This window comes from Strigops habroptila, chromosome 1 (assembly GCF_004027225.2).
Source record: "Strigops habroptila isolate Jane chromosome 1, bStrHab1.2.pri, whole genome shotgun sequence".
NCBI lineage: Eukaryota > Metazoa > Chordata > Aves > Psittaciformes > Psittacidae > Strigops > Strigops habroptila.
This window is the reverse complement of record NC_044277.2, coordinates 84,070,100-84,093,530: the sequence shown is the minus strand read 5'-3', so window position 1 is coordinate 84,093,530 and position 23,431 is coordinate 84,070,100. Positions and strand designations below refer to the sequence as shown.

Here is a 23,431-nt window from a genome sequence, read left to right as displayed (position 1 = left end):
AGCACATCATTCCTCTGTAAGAGAAACACTATAGGCTGGCGTGAGAAGACAAAGCCCCTGGAGATCCACCACAGGGAGGGCTTTCAGCAGAGCACCAAGCACTAAGACTGCATTCATTCAAACAATCAGTTATCTAAAACGTGACTTTACACCAGAAGGGAGTTTAGTCACTTACCTCCCTTTCCCACCCATCTAGCATAGCACAGCCTGTTCCTACCCGCTTGCTCCTAAGGACGTTTCCCACATTTTCTTCTACCTTCTATCCTCTGTACATGTCATCCCACCCTGAGCACCATGAGTCAGTGAAGTCGGCTTTAAAAACAAAAAAAGCAACCGGTGGGGACCTTGAATTTTAACTTTATTAACTTACAAGTTTTACATCCTCTCAGGGCCTCACCAGATCCTGCCTCAGCACTGCTGGGCTCGGGGACCTCAGTTTATTAAACTAAACACCAGCCCAGGCTGTCCCACACCGGCTCTCCCCCTCGGCTGGGCGGAAAGCAGCACTCACTCCCGCTTCCCCCCGCGGCGCCGCTCCATGGAGGAGCGCAGGCCCCGCGGCGGGGCGATTCCACGGGCAGCGCAGCACCTGCGCGGGGAGCCGGCCCGCCGCAGGCCGGGGGCGCGGCGGAGGTGGGAGGGCGGAGCTGCTGCGGGGCGGCCCGGAGCTCAGGTGAGGGGTGGAGGGGCCGCTGGCCTTCGGCCCCGGAGTGCCGAGGAACGGAGCGGAGCGGGCGGAGGAGGCCGTGAGGCCGTTGCTGGCCGGCGGGTGGGTAGCGAGGGCCGCGGCTCCTTCCCTAGGGCCGTGGGGAGGTGCCCGGTGTGCGGCCTCAGCTCCGAGGCCTCCGGCCGGGGCTCCACCGGTGGGGAGAAGCGGGGTTTCGGTTTGGTGTCGTGGCGCTGAGGCAACGGGACCGGCACCGTGGGGAAAGGTGCGTGGCTGCGCCTTGGTTAATGGCTTCTGCCGGAGCAGAGAAGCTGAGCTCCCCCGGAGGAAGGCCCGGCCTCTTTGTTAGCTGTAAACAAATAGAAATTAGTTTATTTCTGTAGTGACACCCTAAGGAGATGGAAGGGAAGTCAGGAAGAGAGTCCTCGGCTTGATCAGTCAAAATTAAACCGACTGCAGGCATTTCTGCGGTAATGCTGGAAGGCTGCATTGAAGGCAAATAAGGGTAAAGATTGCTTATGTGCTTAAACTGTGTGTTTCTGTATTTTACAGGTTTGGGCTAAAGAGTACTGCACTTGAAAGGGTAAAGACACTTTCAGGACATAACATCCCTGTAATATTTAATACCAAATAATCAAGGGTGTGTGTCTTCTTGACAACTTATTTTCCTCCTGGCACAGCTTTGCCCATAGCTAACGTTTATGCAAATCACAGGCAACGTTGGGGACACTAAGGGTGACCTCCTTTTAGAAACTTCCAGGACAAAGGTCACAGCCTGCGCTTTCGGGTTTGCCCTGCCATCAGTGGCAGTTGTGTGCATGCTTATGGAATGTACTGGTGTTTGCTGGTTTAATACTTTATTAAGACAACACTAGAGAAGTCAAGATTCATGTTCTTAGTGGACACCATGCCGTGTCCTTGCAGCAAAGGTAGGAGAGTCAGGGCAGACCTAATAAGTAAGCTAAGCACAAAAAATGTTGAATATAGAAACATTACAATTACTTGATGAATAGGAAAATGTAAAGAAAAACTTCCTTCTTTAATGAAGTTACTTCACCTACACTTTAAAGGGTATTACTTGTTTTGCTTGATAAGGAAGCATGTACTAAGTCTTGAAACAGCATGAAGTGGGTGCAAGTGCTGGTCAATGAATAACTAAGTAAAGTTATAAAATGAACCAGTTTTATTTCTCTGGCTCAGGAAGTTATTTTAGAAAGAAAGAATACATGTAAGAAACAAGATGCCTCATGCTGGGAGACGGTACCAAGATAAGCAATACAGGCACCATGAGAACCATCGATCTGGTAGATATGAGGAAGACAGAAGAGTGAGAAAACCATACCCATACAATACAAGGTACGTCTTTATCACCTTAAAGAAACACATCACAGCAGGTCTTTAATGTGTCTTTTAACTTTGTTTACTTTTAAATACTTTCATGTTGCAATAGTAAAGGCAGCATTTACTCAGCCTTGAAATTGTGAAGCATAAGCATGACACATTTGGAATAAGGGAGCTATTTTACACTTAGAAATTAAACTCTTTTCTTTGTAAAGAGAGGGGACAGAAAGAGAGGCTGTGTGACACAGGCAGAGATGTGCATTTCCTGGGTTATCTGTATCAAGTTGGGTCACAAGTAGGTGAAGTGTGGCCATGTGTTGTAGTACTGTTCCTTAAGAGGCTGGTCAGCAGGTGACAGCAAGCCATGGCTTGCCAAGTATGCATTGCTTAAATGAGAATGTTACATGACTGAGACAAGCACAGGGACCTACTGAAGTCTCAGGTTGCTCTATTTCAGCTGTGAACAAGTTAATATTAATCTAAACCAAAATTACTTTCAGTACTTGCAGTCGATAAATGAGTACTTGTTTAAGTGTCTGAGGCTGTTTGCAGCACTTGATGGTGGGTCAGCCCCTATCACTGCAATAAGCAGATCGACTAACAGGTTTGGAGTGACAAATAAACTCTTCTCCTTCCAGTCTGGCCAGCCTGCAGAATATTAGGCGTGAGCTTAGGCTGTTTCCTTTAAGGGCATGACAGTGCCTGCATTGTAGGAGAGAGGTCTGTAGCTCTAAATGGCACCGGCAAATTGGCCATGGCAGTAACGTGTTCATCACGCCCGTGTAGTCTCTGGGGACATGATTGTAGGGCAATTTAAGAATAGACAAAGAGAGAGAGAAGATGAAATATAAATAAGATTATTGAAAAGCTGAAATATTGAACTACGCCCTGATAATGCGCATTTTAGCAAGAAAACCAGGATGAGAATAAAAGCTGCAGTGAAGAGCACTGTGTAGACTAGGAGTACTTATGGCTAAGTATAAAACATTTGGATGGTGGTAATCCTATTGTGTTATGAAAATAGCTAATCAATTTTTCTTCTGTCTCTCCTAAATCATGAAAAATTGGAGAGAAATGGGAACAAAGGTCAGCCTAAGAATCATCGGCAGAGGCTGAATGACTGTCCTTGGCAAAAGCAGAGATCAGGAGGAGATATAGTTAAATTATCTTGAACATATTAGAAGTGAAAGCAGCAGATGCCTGGAATGTATTCATTGCACTGTGGAGAGAAAAAAAAAGGTTGAGTTTTTGGGGTTTTGGGTGTGGTTTGTTTTGGGTTGGGTTTTTTTTGCCCCCCCCCCCTTTTTTTTTTTCATATATAGTGTAATATGAGCAATGTGTGAAACGATAGCTATAAATTAAACCACCACTTCTTAATAAAGCCCTTTGCTGGACTTCTTGGTTTTGCTGTTAGTTTGAAATGGCTGGAGACGTAGACTGAAGATTGGCGGATGGACTGTAAAGGCCCAGGACAACAGGTCATCCCTGTATCCATGGAGGATTAGAGGAAGCTGCAGCTACAGACCTGTAATAGCCATGGAGATAGTAAGAGTCGAGCTGAGAATCTGGGGTCACTAGCCCTCACTACAACTAACCAAAAAGCTTTTCCATCAGTTGTTTTGATGGAGTTTAGCTTAACCTATCAGTATTTCCCCTGCTTAGCTCTCATGACAAAACCAGCTGCTCTTGTAAGGACATTTCAGTATTTTGGTGAAGACCGATTGACAAAAAAGACCTCCTCTATAATGAAATAGGAAGAGTTTTGTGGAAGCTGTAATTTGGGTGCTTAATGCTTTTATCCCTTACAAGCAAGACTTTCTAGCCAGAGTATTTCTCTTTCCAAATGCATTTCTGTCTGAAACTCTCATAGCAACCTTCATCTCATTGCTGAGGTGAAAGAGTTGCATTGCCCAGAACTGGAAAGTCCTGAAGGAAAACAGAAGCAAAGGTGGCCAAAATAGGCCATTGTGAGACAAAACAAAAAAAGCATCTCAAGTAAAGTTTTTTGTTTTTTTTTTTTTTCCAAATTGTGCTCTGTTGCTGAACATTAGGGGTTTTTTAGTTTGTTTTGTTTTCTGGCAAGTAGCAGGATACAATAGAGAGAAGCAGCTGCATCAGAAGTACCAAAGGGATTGCTTTTAAGTTAACTGGAAGTCTTATAAATCACACAGCTTATTTAATTTATGTGACACAGCTGCGCAGGATACTTTGGTGGTTGCACAAGACACAGGACAAAGGTCAGAAAAATCAGAAATGTTTCAGCCAAATAGAGCTGTTGGCAACTACACATGGAGATGCTAGCATCGGTCTTGTTATTGAATGTCTTAATTAAAATGTAGAAACTACAAAGAACATGATTTAAGGTGGATGAATGAGATAATATTTCTAAGTTGAATCTGGAATTGGATGAAGATAAACCTTAGTGAAATGCAGTGATAGTAGGACAGAAAACTACAGTTGAAAATGCTGATCTGTGGATAAGAAAGTCAAGATAAAAACTGAATAGGAAGAAGACTTTTAAAAATAATAATGCTGAATGAGACTTAAAATACCCTGTAATAACAAAATAATCCAGCTGTACCTTGAAAAGGCAAGCTCCAGTTCTCCTTCAAATGAGGGAGAACGTTTAGATTAGAGCAGACACAAAACAATCTACAGCTGATGTTTCTTTTAACCTGAGTGTTAACTCATTTTAAAAAGGGCAAATTGCACTTTCCTGATAGAATAATCTAAATCATACCAACCATAAAAGTCATCAGGCTTCAGATGTGAAGTTGTATATCATTGCAGCAAAGTGGACAATTCCATTTTGAGGTACATGAATGAAGAATCTAATCAGAGACATGAGAAATTGATTTTATTGGGTAAATTTTAGATTCCTTTTCAAATGTCAGCAAATACCTAAAAAAAAAAAAAAAAAATAGGGTTTTTCTTCCCCACTTTAAAATATTTAGCTGTTTCTTTTAATAGCTTTAATTCTTTTAAAAGGCATCATTCTGAGACATGGTGGTCAGAAGTAAAACCTTGACAGAATGCTTACCCATGAAATAGTTGTGCTATTTTACTCATGTATTGTGTGAAAATATTTTTCTTTTTTATTCTCTGGGCTGCTGTGGACTAGCTAAAATGTTTGTTTTTCATGAAAAAGCTGTTACTTGTTTTTAAGGGAGAAGGAACTCCCCCCACACCCTCCTCTTTGATACTGTTTGCAAGTAGCCTAAACAATTCAGCCAGCCTACTCAGACACAGTTTTCCAAAATAAGAATGATCAAGTGCAAATGTCCTTGTGAACATGGATTTTTGCAAGTATTTGGGATATTTCCTTTCAAAACATGCAAGGAAAAAAAGGATCAGATACCTGTGAAGCAGGCTAGCTTGTTCCACTAACAGGGGCATCTGCCAATTTCTTATGTTCTAATGTTCAGGAGAGAGCATAATCTAATTACATTTGTCATTTACTTCATTGTAGATCAACAGAAGACATCCGAGATGTCCAGCACTCAAGGACTTCTCCTGTTTGCTCAGAGCCTTACTCTAAAACCTCAGGAGCAGCACGGGAACACTTTGGCCCACCACCAGACTGTTACCCTCCCAAGGAGACCTTCTCAATGAAGTGTTCAAAGGTATGCACAACAAGAGGTATGTGAGATTCTTATTACCTGCCGTCTACCCCTCTCCTTCCAAGGGCTTGTCTTGATTTTGATTTCTGTCTTTAGAAGCACAACAAAGTAAAGCTAAAGGATTATTAAAAAAGAGCTCCAAACAAATTGGGAGAGTTAATGAATGGAATAACTGAGGGTTACTAGCATGCTTTAGGCATCTAAATGCAAGATTTATAGAGGTACTTAGGTCCTTGAAAATGTATCTCCAGAATATGCATCCAGAGGATCATGTCATGTATGTAATCAGGTCATGTATGTAATCACCCAGGTTGTGCAGCAAGAGTTAACCTTTGGGATTTAGGAATACAATAGATATTTGCATCTGTAGGCAATTTAAAGATTGCTGTTGAAGTTTTGATGCTAGTTTATTTCTGACACATTCTTCTCAGACTTTTTATCGGCTCTGGATTTAATCCAGTGATCACATATACATCTTTATAAATCAACATTGTGGGAGACAAAACTATTTTATGGACATGAATCCAATAAAACAGCTCTTGAGAAGTAACTTTGGTTTTTTCAGTGCTAGAAAGTGACTACAACAAGCAGAGAAATGAGTATTAACGTGAGAGGAAATCAGCCTTAACACTTAGTAAGCTCGTTCCTGTAAACTGGGGGAAAAGAAGTCACTAAAATACCCATTACTCCTTTAAAGTTTTCCCTCTTCCAGGTCAATGAGCATTCTCACCTTGTTTGTAGGAAGGGCCCACTGCAGTCTGAGTTGAAACATGCAGTTAGGTGCAAAGTCTTTGGCTGAAGTCTATAAACAGCCTTTCAGTGCTCTCCAGTAGAGAGACAAACAAAGAGTTTAGTTGTTGAAAGTAAATTAAAATACATAATGTTAGATTATTTCTTCACTCCATGAATGAAAGATGAATAATACACTCGCTTTGCTCTTAATATTTCTCTGAATGTGAATATGTGAACAATTTTAGAGTGAGCTGAACCATTGCCTCCTGTAAGTACGTTCTGTGTATTTGTCTGCAGTTTGTTTTTCGTCTAGATTTAACTCCAATAGTTAGTAAAGCATATTTAAACATACAGAGCCATACTGATATTTTATCCCTGATAAAATCATATCAGCAGTTTCTTCTTCAACAATACTAAATTATTTTAACTTGTTTGAGAAACTCTAGAAAACTCCATGCCTTATTTTATCACAGCTTTAGAAAAATGAAGTGGCAAGTTATATTTAGTTTACAGTTTCACTGGTTGTTTAGACTTATGGATAGCTTAATATGACTTGCTGGTTTGGTTTGGTTTGTGCTTTTTTCCCCTGCATTTGCTTCTCATTATTTCAGTGCATCATTAACATTTTCAAAATGTCCTAGTTTTGGATGCATCAGTTGACGATGATGATTTCACTCCCACCCTTCCCCCAAGTATTGCTCAGTATTTTCCAAAAATTTAATGTCTGAGCTTGCAGTGGAGGAGGAAAAAGAGATCATGTAGAAAAAAACCCAAAACCTTTCATTAGCAGTTTTATTTCAAAAAATGAAAATATACTGGAGGTTGTTAAGATTGAGCACTTTACTGCCCTGTTTAATTTTTGAAAGTACCAAGATTTGGCAGAATTTTCTAGAGCCATTTTGCAGAATTCTGTATTCCCTGCAGTCGTAGTAAGTGTTATAAATGAAAAGCTGCATGAATTGTTTACTAAAAAGTCAGTATGTGTGAGCTGCAACTTCTTACAGCAAGAAAAGTTACCGTAAATACTTCTTAACCATCTCTACCTTTTGCCAGTGATTTATCAGCACTCTGGTGAAATTTCCCCTTCCCGATCACCATAATTCTCAAATAAACTGGTATCAAACAAGGCCAGGAAATCAAGTGATGTACCACAGTCTTCTCCAAAGCAACAGCTGAAATGTGATCTTTAGTTCCTGACTGTACATCACTCTGCTTTCACTATGGGTTTGTTTTGTTGGGGTTTTGTTCCAAAAAAATATATACTTATGCTCTTTGTGCATGTTGACCAGTTTGGCATACTAGAGAGGAGTTCTAAACAGTCAGAGCTCTGAAGAGTATTTGCTTCACCCAGATACAGCCTCCTCATCCATGCTTTCCACCAGCAATAGCCCAAAAAGCTAAAGCTGAGTTTCAGAAACAGGCGGTTATTTTTGCAGGGATCCTTCAAACGCCTTAGCTGCAAGCAGCTGCAGAAAAAAGGACATTCTTCTCCTACCTTTGTTATTCCCACCTTCCCTCCCTAATCACCACCTCTTCCCCCCCCCCCCCATTAACAAAATAAACCCAACCCAAATCTAATGAAAAAACAACTGATACTGACCCCTTTTTCTGGTAGGAACATTTGATACCATCTAAGAAACTTCAAAACATTCCTCTCTTTTTTTAATCCTTTCCTCTTGAAAACAGAAGGAAAAAGTCTGTTAAAATGCTTTATGACAATACCTGTGGAAAACCATCCAAGTAGGATCATGTGGCTGGATCATACAAGGCACCTAATTATGCATCCTCTCAAATAATGTACTAGAGTGCAAACTTAGGAGGGCCATTAGAGTTTGGACCAGTAAAGAGTGAGCTCTCCTCTGGAATCTGAGTTGACAGAAGAGTGGATGGTCGATCTTAAATTAGTCATAGATACTTGGTCACTCGACCTTGAAAACTTCTCATTTTATTGTGTATGTTGGTGTGAAAGAGATGGGACAATGCAATTCCAGGATAATGCTTCCTAAAACTGAAGTTTCTCCCATCCTCAATCAGTGTGCGACTCAGGAAATGCCTGCCCTTTTGCCTTGTGTAGGACTGTGCTGTGCTGGTCATCATTTCTGAGCTAATAACTTTTTATTTTTTAAAAATTCTTCAACCCGCTTGGCATTTAAGGGAGACAGCACTAAAAAGGTTAGAAAACAGTTTGTGGGAGAGCAAGTATAATTGAATCCCTGTTCTTTGCTGCCATGAATACAGCTTTGCACCATGAATAGTGTCAGATTTCTTAAGCATATTGTAGGCACTTCCAAACAATCAGGCCTTTAGCCTACATTCTAACATACATAATTGTTGAAACCTTCAGACCAATTTCCTCTCAGAAAAAGATGGCATTACGGTTTGTAACAAGAAGAAAAGTCTCCAATTTCAAGCATAGCCGGGAGGAAATATCGAACTGAATTTATTTGGAGGAGGAAATAGAATTAGGGAGTAACAATTACGTTCTCCAGGATATATTCATGCATGAACAAGCCAACATTAATTGAAATGTAAACATCTATAAGCTTTTGTTTTTCTAAAACACAGTCAATTGTTTTTCCTGTAGCTATGAATGCTGGCAAATACTCAGACTGGAAAAAATACTGAGATGAAAAGTCACCCTGAATACAGGGTTCACACTAGTAGATGCTTGGTTTGAGTTAATGCCATTGTTCATAACTGTTATACTGCTGCTGTTATGTTGCTCTGTGATGTCCTGATACCATTCTTCTTGGACTCAGACATGAGAGCAGGAGGGGAAAAATATTTTGCAGAGCACTTGTATCCCTTCCAGTGCTGAGGAGATGTTGCGGGAAAGCAGTGGTCTGCAAGAGGCATTGGACTGGAGTAGAAGACCACCTATAAACCACTGAAGGGTCATTAAATGTGCATAATGCAGGTAACCTGCTTTGTGTATGAAAAAAACATTTGACAAGTATGTTCAGCAGCACATGTTACGTCTTTTCAGGAGTGGTCAGAAGGATGCTTATGTTTCGGTGGAGGCACCCATAGGATTAGAAACTGGTGTATTTTGTAGCCCACTATATTCACATTTTGTCCCTGCAGTCTGCCGTGCTTAGCTCCTTTACACTGGGCTCAAAGCTGTCATGCACTGTTCCTCCAGCAGTTAATTTCAATGTATTTCTATGTAAGAAGGGGACACTGAGGTCCCCTATAGTCTCATTGTAATTAGGTGGCTTCCCCTTCCTATCTGTTACAAAGTATTTTTAAATATAGTGTGACTAACAGACTGAATCTGCCAATAAGTTTTTAATCTTGTAATTGTGAAGACAGAGGATATTAGTAGTGGGAATTAGACAGAACTGTACAGATTGAAATTATCCCAGTTATTCAAAATGCCTAATTAAAATTGTGCAGTAACAAGATGCAGTGACAAAGCTGCAGGTATCCTTCCTGTTCTGAATTTAAAGTATTTCACTTGGTGGTAAGTCCTGTTTGCTGTGAAATACAAATGGCCATGAGCAATTAGCGCTATAAAAACATGTAGGGGAGCTGAGCGAGCTGCAGATGCCAAATGTTACCTTTAGAAAACTGTTGTCCTGCCAACATATGGGACTTCTCGCTGCCCACATCTTTATTTCATCCAACTTTTGGCATTGTTCTAACAGGTACACTATTGTTTTTAGAGAAGGGAGAACTATAACTGGGAAGACTCACTTAAGTTGATCATACTGTCAAAGTTGATGTTAGCTGTTGGATATGTGTTAGATTCTAGCCCGTGCCTCCCTCCTGGGAAATCTTAACTCTCTACCAGTATAGAACAGGAGCTGCATCATCTTTCCTCTGAGACCACTGGGTTTGTCTTCCCCACATCTGGCCCAAATTCTGGGAACCAAGAAAAACTCTTTAAAAAGTGGCTCTCAAAGCTAGTTGATACAGCGCACTGACTACCTATTGCACGTAGCTCTCTTCCTTGAGCAGGTCACGTTGGCTTACTTAAAGGAGAAAAATCTACCCAGTCAGGAATGTTGCTCACCAAGTGTGACAACCCACAACTGGTGCAGTGAATGAGAAGCTAAGATTCACAAGTGCCTCCAACCTGACCTACCTTTAAACAGACTATGATTGCTTAAAGAGCAATAACACCCCTATCTTTGCACTTTCTAAAGGCGGCTCAGTCTCAGTTCAAACGGAGGGAGTGGCGATGGAAAGTTGGCATAAGGAACAAGAGTGGTTCATTGTTTTCTGAACTCTTAAGAAAAAAAACAAACCTCCCACAAGTTTGTTTCAATACCAAGGTATTTGTTTACTGCTTGAAGGAACTACCAGTACATTACGAAGAAGAAAGACCGTTTCCTGAAAGGCAGAACGTGAGGTGACTGTGTAGAAACCTACCAGTACTACAGATGCATGTACAGCTTTTTAGAGCCATTGTATTTAAATCAGTATTGCCAAACATTACAGTTTAATGCAAGACTTTTTGCTTCCCACCCTCTCCAAAATTATGGAAGATGACTAATGCTCTGTTAACAGGAGAGAGATCAAGAACGTGCTAGAAGTGATGCTTTAAAGAACTACTGGGAACGAGTAAACCAAAGCTGTTTGTTCCCAGGCGGGGGCTGGGTTGTGCTGAAACTGTGCCTTGATGGCAAGTAAACCTGAGTGTCATACAGTGGTGGAAGCCATGGGGATAGAGGCCGATGCAGTAGTTCTACAAATGAAGTCCACCCTTTCCTGTGGAAATTGGACAGCACTATTTAGAGGATGGGAGGGGATTAAGCAGAAGGAATAGAGCAGGTGGGACAGTAGGTCTTTAAGGGAAGATGATACACAGAAAAAAACAGGACAATATGTTTGGATCGCAGCACTGTGTGAACGTACGGCTCTTCTGAATCATTAAAACCAAGGCGGGTCATCCTTTGAGATTTCCCAATGAAGTGATTATCTTGACTAAAGAGGAACAACTTGTTAAATGATAATAAAAGGGCTTCTTTCTCAAGCCCATAAATCATTTAATTTTCCCAGTTTTAACTATTTTTCCAACAATTTCCAGTAAGATCGATATCTCAAATGCGCATAAATGTGTTGGGCACTTTCATGCCATTTAAATTCAGTTGGCTCTGAGTACATAGTTCCCTCGGGTCCTTTGAAAAGCCAAGATTCTGTTGGTGTTACATTGCCTAACTCTTGTGTTTTAGGGCTGGGTTGTGGTTTTTTTCTGCCTTTGAACATTACTCTATTAGGGAGATTTTAATGTAACTCAGTGAAAGCTAAATCCACTGCTGGCTGAAGAACACAGAGACCTACAAAAACAGTGGTGGGGTGGGGGTTTGCGGGGGGGAGAGATTTGTTTGTTTATGACAAAGCTGTGTATTGCCCTGATCCTGCAAGGGTGAAGGTGGTTGAATGTTGAATTCTTGTTACTGGTTTCAGTAAGATCTTGCTTTGTACTGGTATACGTGAGGGCAATAATACTGTTAGCAAGGTGTTTTATTACCTTGCATCCAGGTGTAGTATTTTTAATCTGTTGCAACTGTTGTCTCCATTTCATACCCCTTGTTCAGTTGTCCTGCATTGTTTTGGTTCCTCCCCACTTCTGTCACATTTTTGTCCCCTTCCTGAAGCAGAACAAAACCTCTCTTCCCTTTGGTGTTTTCTCCCCCTTCCTCCTCATCTATTCCTCCCATCACCGGCTCAGTTCAGCAGAGAGGTGACCAAAGCTGCACATTGAGCTGTGCCTTTACACTCTGGGGAATGCCAAACCTGCACTGCCAAGAGAAGTTCAGCTTTTGAGATCCTTTTCAGGACTGACAGCTGCTTTTGTAAGTCACTGTATATGGTCAAAATACGTGTCCGCTTCTTTGGGGGTAAAAAAAGAAATACCTCTGAAAAGCGGAAAGTTACCCGAACTGGGAAATAAACCAAAGACAATTTTCAGTGAGGAAGGCTGGGAGAATGAGTTTTAATGTGTGTGGTTAGCCTCTTAACTCCCCTCATCCCTTCTCCTGGAGCGACCCCTAATGGGGTGCAGCACAGGCACCACTGACCAGCACTGCTGCCCTGCCACTGCTGTCAAGGTGGCCGAGGGGGGAAGTGGGCACCCCTTGGGGCTGCCGGCTGGGTACTGCTGGTCCTGGTGTTACTGCAAAGGAAGCAGAGGGAGAAAGCAAACTAGAATGGAGAATGAAAGACATTAATTATCTTAGAAGGACACAGGGATGTTAACGGATGAGGGGGGAATGATACCAAAAGAGACAGGAGAGAGTCCACGTGCAGTCAACAAAGGAAAAAAGTGACTGCTGTGCCAAGAGACAGTGGAGGGAGACGCTTTGAAGGCCTCTATTAGTCAGGTCCTCGTGGGAGGGGAGCTCGACACAAACAGCCAGAAATTTGACAGTTGCGGAAACACAGGAACAAACATGAATTGGTTATTTTACTTTATGTACACACACTGTGATCCTGACACCTGAACACTGGCGCCATCCTGCAGCAGTGCCTGCAGAAAAATCTCATGAGACCTGAGCACATAGTTGAGTTACTGGGTACCACACAGTCAGCCACAGTGTAGTTTTATGAGGCAGAACATACAGATTTAACAGCTCACCTCACCTGTAGAGTTTCTGGTCTTTCTCTGGTTCTGGCTCTGTTATTTCCCCTGCTAAACTTACGCCAGCACGATTGCTCATCAGATACTCTGTGAGTCACTTCAAGTTGCTAAAGTTGCAGGAAAAAAAAAACAACCCAGCAGCACACAAGAAAAGAGTTGAATTGTTTCCTGTTATTTTAATTTATTGAAACAGCTCTCGGAAGGGCTTAATGCTAGACCAGAGTTATTACTGAGCAGGGGAGAAAAGTGGTGACTGCCCAGCCAAGGGTAGCTGTTTGTTAGAGTAAGGTCAGCTGCCTGTGGATCTGTACCCTTAACAGCCTCCCTGCCTGTTTTGCTGGAAGTTTTAGCCCACCATTTGACAGAAGACAACCCCATTGATCAGTTAATACCGTGGCAATAGCCCAGCATGCACCTGATACAGAAGGGAAAGAAAAAATGAATAGGACATTAATAGTACTGGAAGGCTGCTGTTCGTTATAGCAGGAAGCCTGCTCACAGCAAAAAAAGACTGGATTCAAGCAAAGTTAACAAATATGATACATTGAATTTACTGTCCATCACTATCCATAAGATTGAGGTTTTATGGGATGAATGAAACAATTATCTGGAAAGTTCTGGCAACAACCACTGTCTTTTAAATTGCAGCCGTTCTCACCTTCAGTGCTGAAAGTCAGTGCAGGAAAGAAGCATGGGAAAGGAAATGGAAATCCAGGAGCCCGGACTCGAGGCTTGTTGCTTGTTGCTCAGTATGGGGAGGGTTAGTTCTCCTATCACTACAGTCCCTGATGAAGAGTCACTCTCCAGCATCCTTGTAGGCCCCAAAGTAAGTAACTTCCCTGCAGGAAGACCTATTGGCAGCCTAGTTTCTGCAGCTATAACTCTTAAGATGACATAGCTAACTGGCCTGTGAAAGCAAGAATGACAAGACAAGAAAGACAGACTCAGAAGAGTGGCTTTTAACTCAGCCCTTTCTGCCAGCAGTTCACTGCTTGACATAGGTCACTGCCAATAAGTGTGCATTAGCATACGCTGACAGAGCTGAGACCTAAAACTTCACTGTCCTTTTATTCCTGATTTCTCAAGTCTGTCTATCGTGTTTATACTAGTATAGTAGGATTAAGTATCAGCTTGTAACTATCACAGATCAAGGTTGCACGAGGCTTTTGGGAGGACCTGTCAAGATCTGAACATTAATATTTCCATCAAAGCCCTGACAGTTGTACAAGGGTTTAGGGATTTCCACTAGTTGTCTGCTACTTTCACAAGCCCTGCTGACTCTCCTTGTAGACCTGTAATTCACAGCTTCGTTCTACATACTGCTTATCATGATAGGATTTTCTTTAATACAGGAGGCTTTGTTATTGCATGTTTTCTGTTGTGGTGGTGGTGTTGGATTTTTTTAAAGTCGATACATGTGATGTAAGTAACTGGTGGAGTAAATACTAATGAACCTCTCTCCATTGTTAAGTTACTCTAATCAATTCTGTAGCAGGTGTGTGTGAAAACTGTTCAGGTACATGCCAAACCTGCCCAACCTGAACGCCCTGTCTAAGGGAATTTTTCAAGCATGCCATGAAAGCATCTACTGCTGCAGTTAAAAATACAGTGGACCTGCACTGATTATGTGTTATCGCATGAGAAGAGAGACAGCCCTACTGTGGTACTGGCAGTCAGCGCAGTGAAATAAAGGGGTTGCATGCAGAATTTGTGCGAACACATAGGAGGTTTTGGAACAGCATCATTGGGGACTGGGGGCAATTACAAATGTGGGGAGGTTAGCAGCAGGTGCTGACTGCTTTGACAAGAGAAAATTGCCTTTTCTAAAGCTCAGCAAGGTGATGTACAGGAAAAGCTGATGCTCAGCAGGTCAGAGTGCCTCACCAGTCATAGAGGAAAAGGAAATTTTGAAGACAACAGTAGAAGAAAGCTGGGCTGGTCATGAATTCCCAACTTCCCAGACATATTTAAAATTATGTTTCCCTTAATCAAATGGTCTTTCCTCCCTGTAGACTTGTAAGAACTGCTTCCTGATGGAACAGTTTCTGTGAAAACAGTAGTCAGCCCTTAAAAAGGGAAGTGGCCTTCTGTGTGCAACACTGTCCGAGGGCCCTGAGGGCCTACATTGACTCCCTGTGTTTGGAAGGCATATTATACAGCTCAAATGAGTAAACAAAAAGTACTTGATCCAGTTCCAGTGGATGTCCTGGTGCAGCTATTACTCTTTCAAAATATTTTGAACAGTCCTGGTAAAGTGATGGTTCTGTACCCATGAAAAACGTTGAGTCATTTGGCTGCATTGTTTGAATTTGGTACAAGGAGTTCCAAATCTGCCTCATGGATTTAAATTTCTCTTTACATTTAGCTTCGCAGATATTTCCTTCGAAATACTTGAAGCCGCCTGAACAGATTTGGTAACCAGCATTGTTATTGACCTGCTTCACAGAAATGGTTGTGTGGAATGGTCAAAGAAAAGGCATGTTGTCATGCAAAAATCAGCATCACCTCTGAAGAACACATAGACAGAACTGCACGTTTAGTTCCTTCTCAGCAATAGCACTTTGTCTTCTCTGCCTGCTTTACCTAATTCCTTTTAGGGTATGAAGTCTATAATATATGTGCTTGTCTATACACACACACACACAAACTGAAACATGCTGAATGAGCCTCAGATATGCTGTTCTCAGGTATTACCGCTATTACCATTGCTCGCCTTTGTGCTTCTGGAGTGGTTTGCAAGGCCCTGATGTGAATGGGCTCAGTACCTACCTACTTAGGAGGTACCTACCTGTACCTACCTGCAGTAGGAGAAGTGAGGGGACTAATCTGGGGACCGGGGAAAGCAGGAGCTTCTGAAGTGGCCAAAGACCCTTGTCAAAGCAGTGCAAGCATCTTCCTGTGAAGAGCAAGTGGCAGCAGGAAGGTGCTCATTACCTCAGCCCTGTCTGGAGGAAATAAGAAGGGGCAGAATGGGAATATCCAATAATCCTTCATGGTGGCTGTCACTAGCTATCGTGGTTAGAAGCATCTGGCAAGACGAGAGGAATTTGTCCAATTGTCTAGTGTGCTGCTTCATCCCTTTGTTTTCAAGGGCATTACAGCCTTGACAGCAACTGAGCCATTGCTCAAGAGGAAAATGCCATGCTGATCAATGTTAGCAGCATAAAATGGAAGTCTGTATGCAAACTGTAGATCCAGCCCCACTTTAAAAGATGCTCTGTTGAGCATCTTATGGTCTTGGCTGTCAGACTGCAATGGAAGAATTAAGATTCACAATTCTGTAACCAATTTCAGAACTTGAGGAGCAGCAGACATGATACACTGGGGATTTTCAGTTCCCGAATAGGCAACTCCAGCTATGCTACGCTTCAACATCTGTCATGTTTACTAATCTTAGCCTGACCCCTAGTGAGCTGTCACAGAATAATCAGATTCATCTAACAGATGCTGCACCTTCCTGACAGGTGGCTACTACAAAAAGAAGTCATTTATCTACTCCCTCCCCGCCCCCCGCCTTAGAAAACCGCAGTTACCTTTATCAGTAGCAAAACATAAGAAAAAGAAGAATCAGCTCAGAAGTCGTAAGCCTTTCTTCTGAATGTGGGGGTGTGGAAGAGAACAAATGACCCGGTAGCAAATTCACTTAGCTTACCTTTGCATATAAAGTGAGTTTTTCCTCCTTCCCTCCTCATTTTCTGGGCAATTGGGAACTGCTTCTCCAGATCTATGAAGAGATTTTTATCTCTGAAGGAGATGAAGTGGAAGTTGCAGCTGGTTAGATAATACGTTTAACAAACGCTTAGACAAAAAGGAGGTGTAAGTTAAAGCAGTAAAGACATTTTAAAGGACCTAAATAACTTGCCCAATTTTTTTAAGCCATTAGAAGCTTCTAGGTTTTTGTCAGCTTTAACCTCAGCATTTTGTTCATACTGGATATTTCTTGCTCAGTGTGTTTATGCCAAGTAGTTGCAGGCCAAAATACAATCACTGTGTGCTTGCCTTGGCAATAACATAAGCACAGTAAATTTTTTATGGATTTCTTTCCCCGTGTGAAGATCCATTTATCAACACACTGACAAATTTAAAAAAGTAATTTGCCCAACCTCTGAAATGTACCCACGACAGCTTATGCTTAGGGTTTTTTTAAAGCAGCCGTAGCCAAGGGGAGTATCACAGTAGTAGTGCTCTTTCCATGGGTTTGGTGTACTTGTGTCATATCCAGTTTGCACAAGACATGGTTTTGACACCTATTTCCATCCTTCTGCTCCTTACAGGCATTTTGAAGTTTGTGGAAATCATGGTCAACCTCCTGGTGCTGATTTGCGTGGGTGCTGCCCAAGCCTCTGTTGCAGGCTTCACGTCCCTTGGTGGCTTTGGCACCAGCTCCTTTAGCCTGAATTCAGCCTATAGCCCCTTTGAGGGCACGGAGCTCCAGGAGGTGAGGGAGCTAGACATGCAGTTCACCCAGATGCGAGCCCCATGTGTGTATGGTGGAGTAGCCTTCAGTTTAACAGCAGCAGCACTTACCCTTGTCTTCCTTGTCGTGGGGGCAAAACCCATCCAGCAGCTCAGGACGGGGCTGCTGGCAGGCGAATGCGCCTTCAACCTGCTGGCTGGCGCGGCATACGTTGCGGCGGTCGGCCTCTACCTGCACTTTGTCAGCCAGGTGAACTCCACAGAGGTTTGCAAGAGGCGCGAGAGGCTGTATGCACGCCGTGGTTACACCTCCATGAACTGTGTGGTCCAGGGTGGCGATGCAGCCGTCGGCCTTTTTGGCGTTGTTGCTGCCTGTTTGTACTTTGCCAGCTTTGTGGTCTGCATCCTTGCTATCCGAACTGTCCGTGCCTTCCAGAGCAACATGGCCAAGGCTCAGCACAGCCCCAAAAGCAGCATTAGAGACAGAAGTGTCAGAAACCACCATGTCGCCAGCAGGACCTCAGAAAGCTCCCACAGCATCCAGGCTCTTGCCACATTAGTGTGAAGTCAGCTCTCAGGCTGTGCCAAAGAGCTGGAGCTTCAGGAAGAGACAGACACTGGGTGTCACATGCCAAACTGGCGACCAGTCCACAATGCATTGTTCTACATGTTGCTGAAGTGTGTATCAAATCACCAAATATAACAATACTGCTATCACATGATGTAGTAAAATTGATGTTCAGCAGATGTTTTAACAAGGGGGTTTGCATCAGTCTCTCAAGCTGGACTCCTACATTTAAAATGTGTTTGATTCTAATGTCTTCATCCTGCACAGAGCAATCCAACAGCAATGGACTGTTAACAGGTTGCAACCGTAGCACTGCTAAACCTGTGCTACAACCCACTTCCTTTCCCCTCCCATGACATCAAGAATTGAGTACACAGCTAGGACGGGCAGCCTTCAACAGATCTTGTGCCTGTCAATTCGTCCTGTTGCCTTATGCCGCACTGCTCAGAAAGCAGAGGACACTCAAGTCCTTCTCTGAATCACAGCCGAAGATACCTTTGTGACCTGTTTCACTTGGGCTAGTGAAGCATTCTACATCTTTTCAGTCACAGGGGTTGGCACATGCCAATCATATGCTCCCTGAGGAATGCTGCTGGGAGGAACTAGCTGCAATTTCAAAGGCAGTGTTTCAGTCTTCCTCCAGTTCCCTACTGTGTTTTTTCCATCTCACTGAGCACAGATCGGAACCTGAGAGGCAGCGCATTGGTCAGCTATCAGCTTAGTAAAGATACCACTTGCTTCTGTAACCACCTAGACAAGGTTGAGCTTGCTGACTCCACAGCTGGTAGTGGGCAGAGACTGAATCGGGAACACACTGGCTGCCCCAGAGTTTTCCATGGGAACGCTGTAACAATGACAGAAAGTACATGCGTACTTCCAATACCTAAACACGCAAAGCATGAGTGAACAGCAGTAACTGCGTGCCCCCAGGGTTGAGAAAATAGATTGAAGAGAACATCCTTCAAGAGCCCTTTGAGGCAAATGAAATAGATCACTGGTCTTCACAGATGAGGGAGTGAGGAAAAAGGCTGCTCAAAGTACTTAAGATTTGTCAGCTTGAGAGGAGGGAAGAGGCAATTTTCATTCTGGCTGTGCTCACTCTTTTTGGTTTTGTCTGGCTCAGAGTCATTACCCAGATGAGGCTTTTTTGAACCTCAGTAGAGCTATTTATTGTGTATTTCACATACATATATACACGCATACACACATAGATCTCAAAGGATTATGTTTAAGGGAATATAAGACAAACCAAAAGCGTAGTTCTGATTAGAAGTGATTACATGAGACTTTAAGTATTTACATAATACCTTAAGCATCTTTTTAACACTTTCAACACCAACAAGCTTCATAGCATTATTATGCTTACAGAGTGAAGAGTTTTTCCAAACATGCCATGGCTCACAGTAGCGATACAGTTATGAAATTAAGATTCCCAGCTTTCTGCCCAAACCCAGACCTTCACAGGTATGTGGTAACCAGTTGCACAGTCTGTTACAGAGATGTCTGTCACGCAGCTACAGCTGCAGCTAACCACTCACTAGGCATTTCTGCCTGCATGCTTGTTCCTGCGCTACATCTACAGCCTGCACATTTTGAATGCAGGCTTGGTAACATGATGACACACTGTTATTAACTTATACAAACAACAAAAAGCAGCTCCTTGAAGTGACACATTCGAAAGGTTAGCAAACACTGCGGATAATGTATAAATCTTAACTCAGTCTTTAAATACATGTGCAATATGAATTTTAATCTCAAGGCTTCTTACTCTGCCCCATTCATTTTTAAATGCTTGCCTGCCATCACTATGCAGTAGCAGTAGCCCTCTGTGAGTCTTGTTTCTGTCTCTTTTTGCCTTGTGTGTGTGGTAAAGGCCTCCTTTGTTTGTTGCAAGGTAATTCAGTCTTTAGAAAAAGGTGCACAAAGTTTCCCTGTGGACTATTGCTATAATGTTCCTTCCTTGGACACTTGGCTTCTTCACAGTCAATCCATTTTGGGCCCCTTTCCTGTTAACAGGAGCAATTTTATGCATTATATGGAGAGAGTCAAAAAGTAGCTGCTAGTTACAGGAGCTCAGTTGGAGATTTTGGAACCCACTCACTGCCCTGAGCATCCAGTCAGCCCGTCATGTTCTTTCAGTTCCTCACTGAGCTGCCTCCCTGCACTCACCAGCCCCTCATGTTTCCAACCTCCACAGCCTCACATTTATTCCTTATATCTCATCTACATCTACCCTCTTTCAGTTTAAAACCGTTAACCTTTGTCCTGTCACTATAGGCTCTAGTAAAAAGCTTCCCTCCGTATTTCTTAATGGCCCCCTTCATATATTAAAGGGCCACAATAGGGTCTCCCTGGAGCCTTCTCCAGGCTGAACAACCCCAACTCTCTCAGCCTGTCTTCACAGGGTAAAAGTGCTCTCTCTCTCTCATAATTTTTGTGGGCCTCCTCTGGGCCTGCTCCAACATGTCCATATCATTCCTGTACGGAGGACTCCAGAGCTGGATGCAGTACTGCAGGTGAGGCCTCACAAGAATGGTGGGGGAGAATCACCTCCTTCAGCCTGCTGGCCACACTTCTTTTTATGTGGCCCAGGGTACAGGTGGCTTTCTGGGCTGTGAGCGCACATTGCTGGGTCATGTCCAGCTTTCCATCCACCAGTATCCCCAGTCCTTCTCTGCAGGGCTGCTCTCAATCCCTTCATCCCCCAGCCTGTATTGATACTGGTGATTGCCCCAACCCAGGTATAGGACCCTGCAGTTGGCCTTGTTGGGACTTTGTGAGGTCCACATTGGCCCACCCCTCAAGCCTTGAGACCCTTACAGGTTCCTCTGGGTGGCATCCCTTTCCTGGAGCATACCAACTGCACCACTCAGCTTGGTGTCAGCCACATGCTGAGGTCCGAAAGCTCTGCAGGGACCACAAAGAAAGCCAAAACCTGGTGACTGCCAGCTTCTTGAAAGCTTTGTGCCTCAAATTTGTTTCCTTCCCTGCCACCATAGAGAAAGACCACCAGAAAAGAATCGCAGAGAGGAAATATACCTCAGTACTGTTTCCTCTAGTCACCTTCATGGAGTCAAGTGTAGGAGAGGAGAAGGGAAAATCCAAGAAATACTCCTCAGAGAACTAGGGCAGGGAAGAAGCAGGTTTCCTTCCCCGCAGGGTGAAGGGCAAGCCATATACCATCAAAGCAATCCAAACAACCCTGCTTTCCAACTGTAACGAGACCATGCTTGGTAAAAACCTTTACTGTGCGAGCTGCAAAGGTGTAACACAAGAGCAGGGATTTTCTGGTGCACACGTAATGACTAAGGCTGCAACAGGCTGTCATCCCCAGCTGCCGCTGCAGGTGGTCGTACCCTCCAGGGCAGGTTAGCCTTCCCACCTTCTGCTGCAGACGGCTGTGCCCCACTGATACCTCTGCGCAGTGACTGCCACTTAGTACAGGACAATAATCCGCATTTGGATCAGTAAACAAAGGCAGGGAAAATGGCTCTGTCAGCCCTGCCATTTCTTTTACCCTTTCCCTGCTGCCTGCCCTGTGCATGCATGTGCTGCTTGTGTGCAACCTTCAGGTCAGCACTGAACATCATAAACTCACCTCTTCCTCTGAAGCAGTCCCTGCAACCAGAGCACTTCACACAGTCGTCACCCTCAGTCCCTCTTTGGTGAGAGGGATCCTCAAGGTGTATTCAGCTTGCCCACTGTGACCACTATCAGCTTATAACCCGCTGCAAGGGAAATGGTGATAGCAAATGTCAAATCTGTACTTCCCTGAGAGGTTGTCTTGTGGGTGGACAGCATGGCTTCTCTCAACATAAAAGCCTTGGGGTCCCCACCAGTGGTGCAGAGGAAACCCTCTGGCACACCAAGCCTACTCTAAACCTTCAAAAAGAAGAATAAAATGGCCACCATCCCTGGGGAAGCTAGGAAATGGATGCGGGCGGCAAGGTGAACTGGAGCTGCCCAGCAGGAGAAAAGCCCCGCTGCAGATGATGGGTCACCAGTGCAAGGTGCCAAGTGAGCTGAGTAGCTCATTTATCATCTCAGAGTTACCTGTGAGACTCTCCGCCAGCCCCTTTGGATTTAACCCATCAATTTGCACCTGTCTCCTTCAACACAGGAGCAAACAGCTTTAGTCTGAAAGCAAAACCTCCAGCTGAGCTCCCTGGCCATTAACTGTCCACAAAGAGACCCCTCCACACAGAAGAGCCTTGGAGAAAAACAATCTCTCTATGAAAAATTGCGTCTCCATGCTCTGATCTGGAGGGGGAAGCAGGGCACAAGACAGTTATGGTGACTACATTTACAAACAAGATTAACAATCCACCTGGTTCTGCATCCCACCGCTGAGTAAAATTCATTCAAATAGTAGTTCATAAAGGCAGCTCAGTCTGGGGGAACCTTGTCCAGAACAGAGCAAATCAGCATCTAAAGGCACAGGTGGCTCGTTTCAATGTAAAAACCAAAATTGAGGGGGGTGAGGCTGGAAAGGAGAGAGAATGTTCACTCCTCCAAATAGGCTTAACACAACCTTTACATTTACCAAATAATTCAGGTATCTATCTGACACTATAGATCTGGTGCTGCTGGAAGATTTGCATGTGTCAGGGCATTGCCCTCCTGCTGCTGAGCACTTTCGTACCATCCACCAAAAGGAAGTTTTCTGATAAGGACTAACAACAAGTTTTCCAATTTTCTTAATGAGTTTAAGAAAACATTCCTGGACTATATTAGATTTTATCACAGTTTAAGCTTTCTTCAGAAGAGTTTGAGTGTATCCAATGTGGAGAAACAACTAGGATCACAAACCGGTTGTGCAAGAGGAGAAATTGAATTAAAGGCTTAGTGTTAAGAAAAACTGGGATCTCAGTTTACATGAGAAACTGCTTTAAAGTGATGAGAGTACATACAGGGATTACAGTGCCAAAGAACAGCCTGAATGGAAATTGCTCTTTCATAATCCATGTATTTTACTCCCAGTTCAGATTTATCTTCATTAAAGTTACTTTTCTGGTAGTTTTCCTCCACACTTACATTCACCGTAAGTTAAATAAAGCTGCGGATACACAGCAGGCCTTTGGTAACTCCGATCTCTCAATGACATTTGCAGAACTCGGGTGTCTCCTTTCCTTGTTCAAGACTCAAGTACGTTATTGAAGGGGCCTATGACCGCATTGCTTATGACAGCTATGACATTCGCCATTACTCATCCAAGAGAAGGTGGTGCTCAGTGTATTGCAGCAGCTTAATGCCAACACAGCACAAGAAGTGTCACAGATGCTCACCATCACCTGTCATAAATAAAGCATGAGGCTCTTTGCAAGGTCTGTGGGTTGTCAGGGCGTTTGGTGTAATTGGTTTTGGTGTGTGACAGAGCAAAATGGGCAAGTCACTGGATGCCCTTCATTGCTACAAATGGGCTATCCACTTCCAGCGATGCCGGTCGCATGCAGACCTGCACCTGCTACTGGATTCCCAAAACTCTCAGCCATGTTGAAGGG

The 23,431-nt window shown here is 43.5% G+C and overlaps 1 protein-coding gene across 3 annotated transcripts; it reads left to right on the top strand.

Annotated features, from left to right (window-relative positions):
* The first annotated feature begins 703 nt into the window (after window positions 1–703).
* LOC115614796 (MARVEL domain-containing protein 3-like) lies at window positions 704–23,257 on the top strand. Of its 3 annotated transcripts, none has more exons than XM_030502139.1 (4): window positions 704–769; window positions 1,868–2,023; window positions 5,478–5,647; window positions 17,221–23,257. In XM_030502139.1, the coding sequence occupies exons 2-4, from the start codon at window positions 1,908–1,910 to the stop codon at window positions 17,925–17,927; spliced, it is 993 nt and encodes a 330-aa protein (XP_030357999.1). In that variant the 5' UTR covers window positions 704–769; window positions 1,868–1,907; the 3' UTR covers window positions 17,928–23,257. The 3 variants fall into 3 exon arrangements, 2 of the variants coding, with proteins under 2 accessions (XP_030357999.1, XP_030357989.1); XR_003993859.1 differs by having other exon boundaries at window positions 751–769; window positions 5,478–5,631; XM_030502129.1 differs by lacking the exon at window positions 704–769 and adding an exon at window positions 979–1,172.
* Window positions 23,258–23,431: the final 174 nt, after the last annotated feature.

Coding starts and splice junctions, on each gene's coding strand:
- LOC115614796 (XM_030502139.1), top strand. CDS start 1,908: ATGCCTCATGCTGGGAGACGGTACCAAGATAAGCAATACAGGCACCAT. Junction 2,024..5,477: donor CCATACCCATACAATACAAG/GTACGTCTTTAT, acceptor ACTTCATTGTAG/ATCAACAGAAGACATCCGAG. Junction 5,648..17,220: donor AAAGGTATGCACAACAAGAG/GTATGTGAGATT, acceptor TGCTCCTTACAG/GCATTTTGAAGTTTGTGGAA.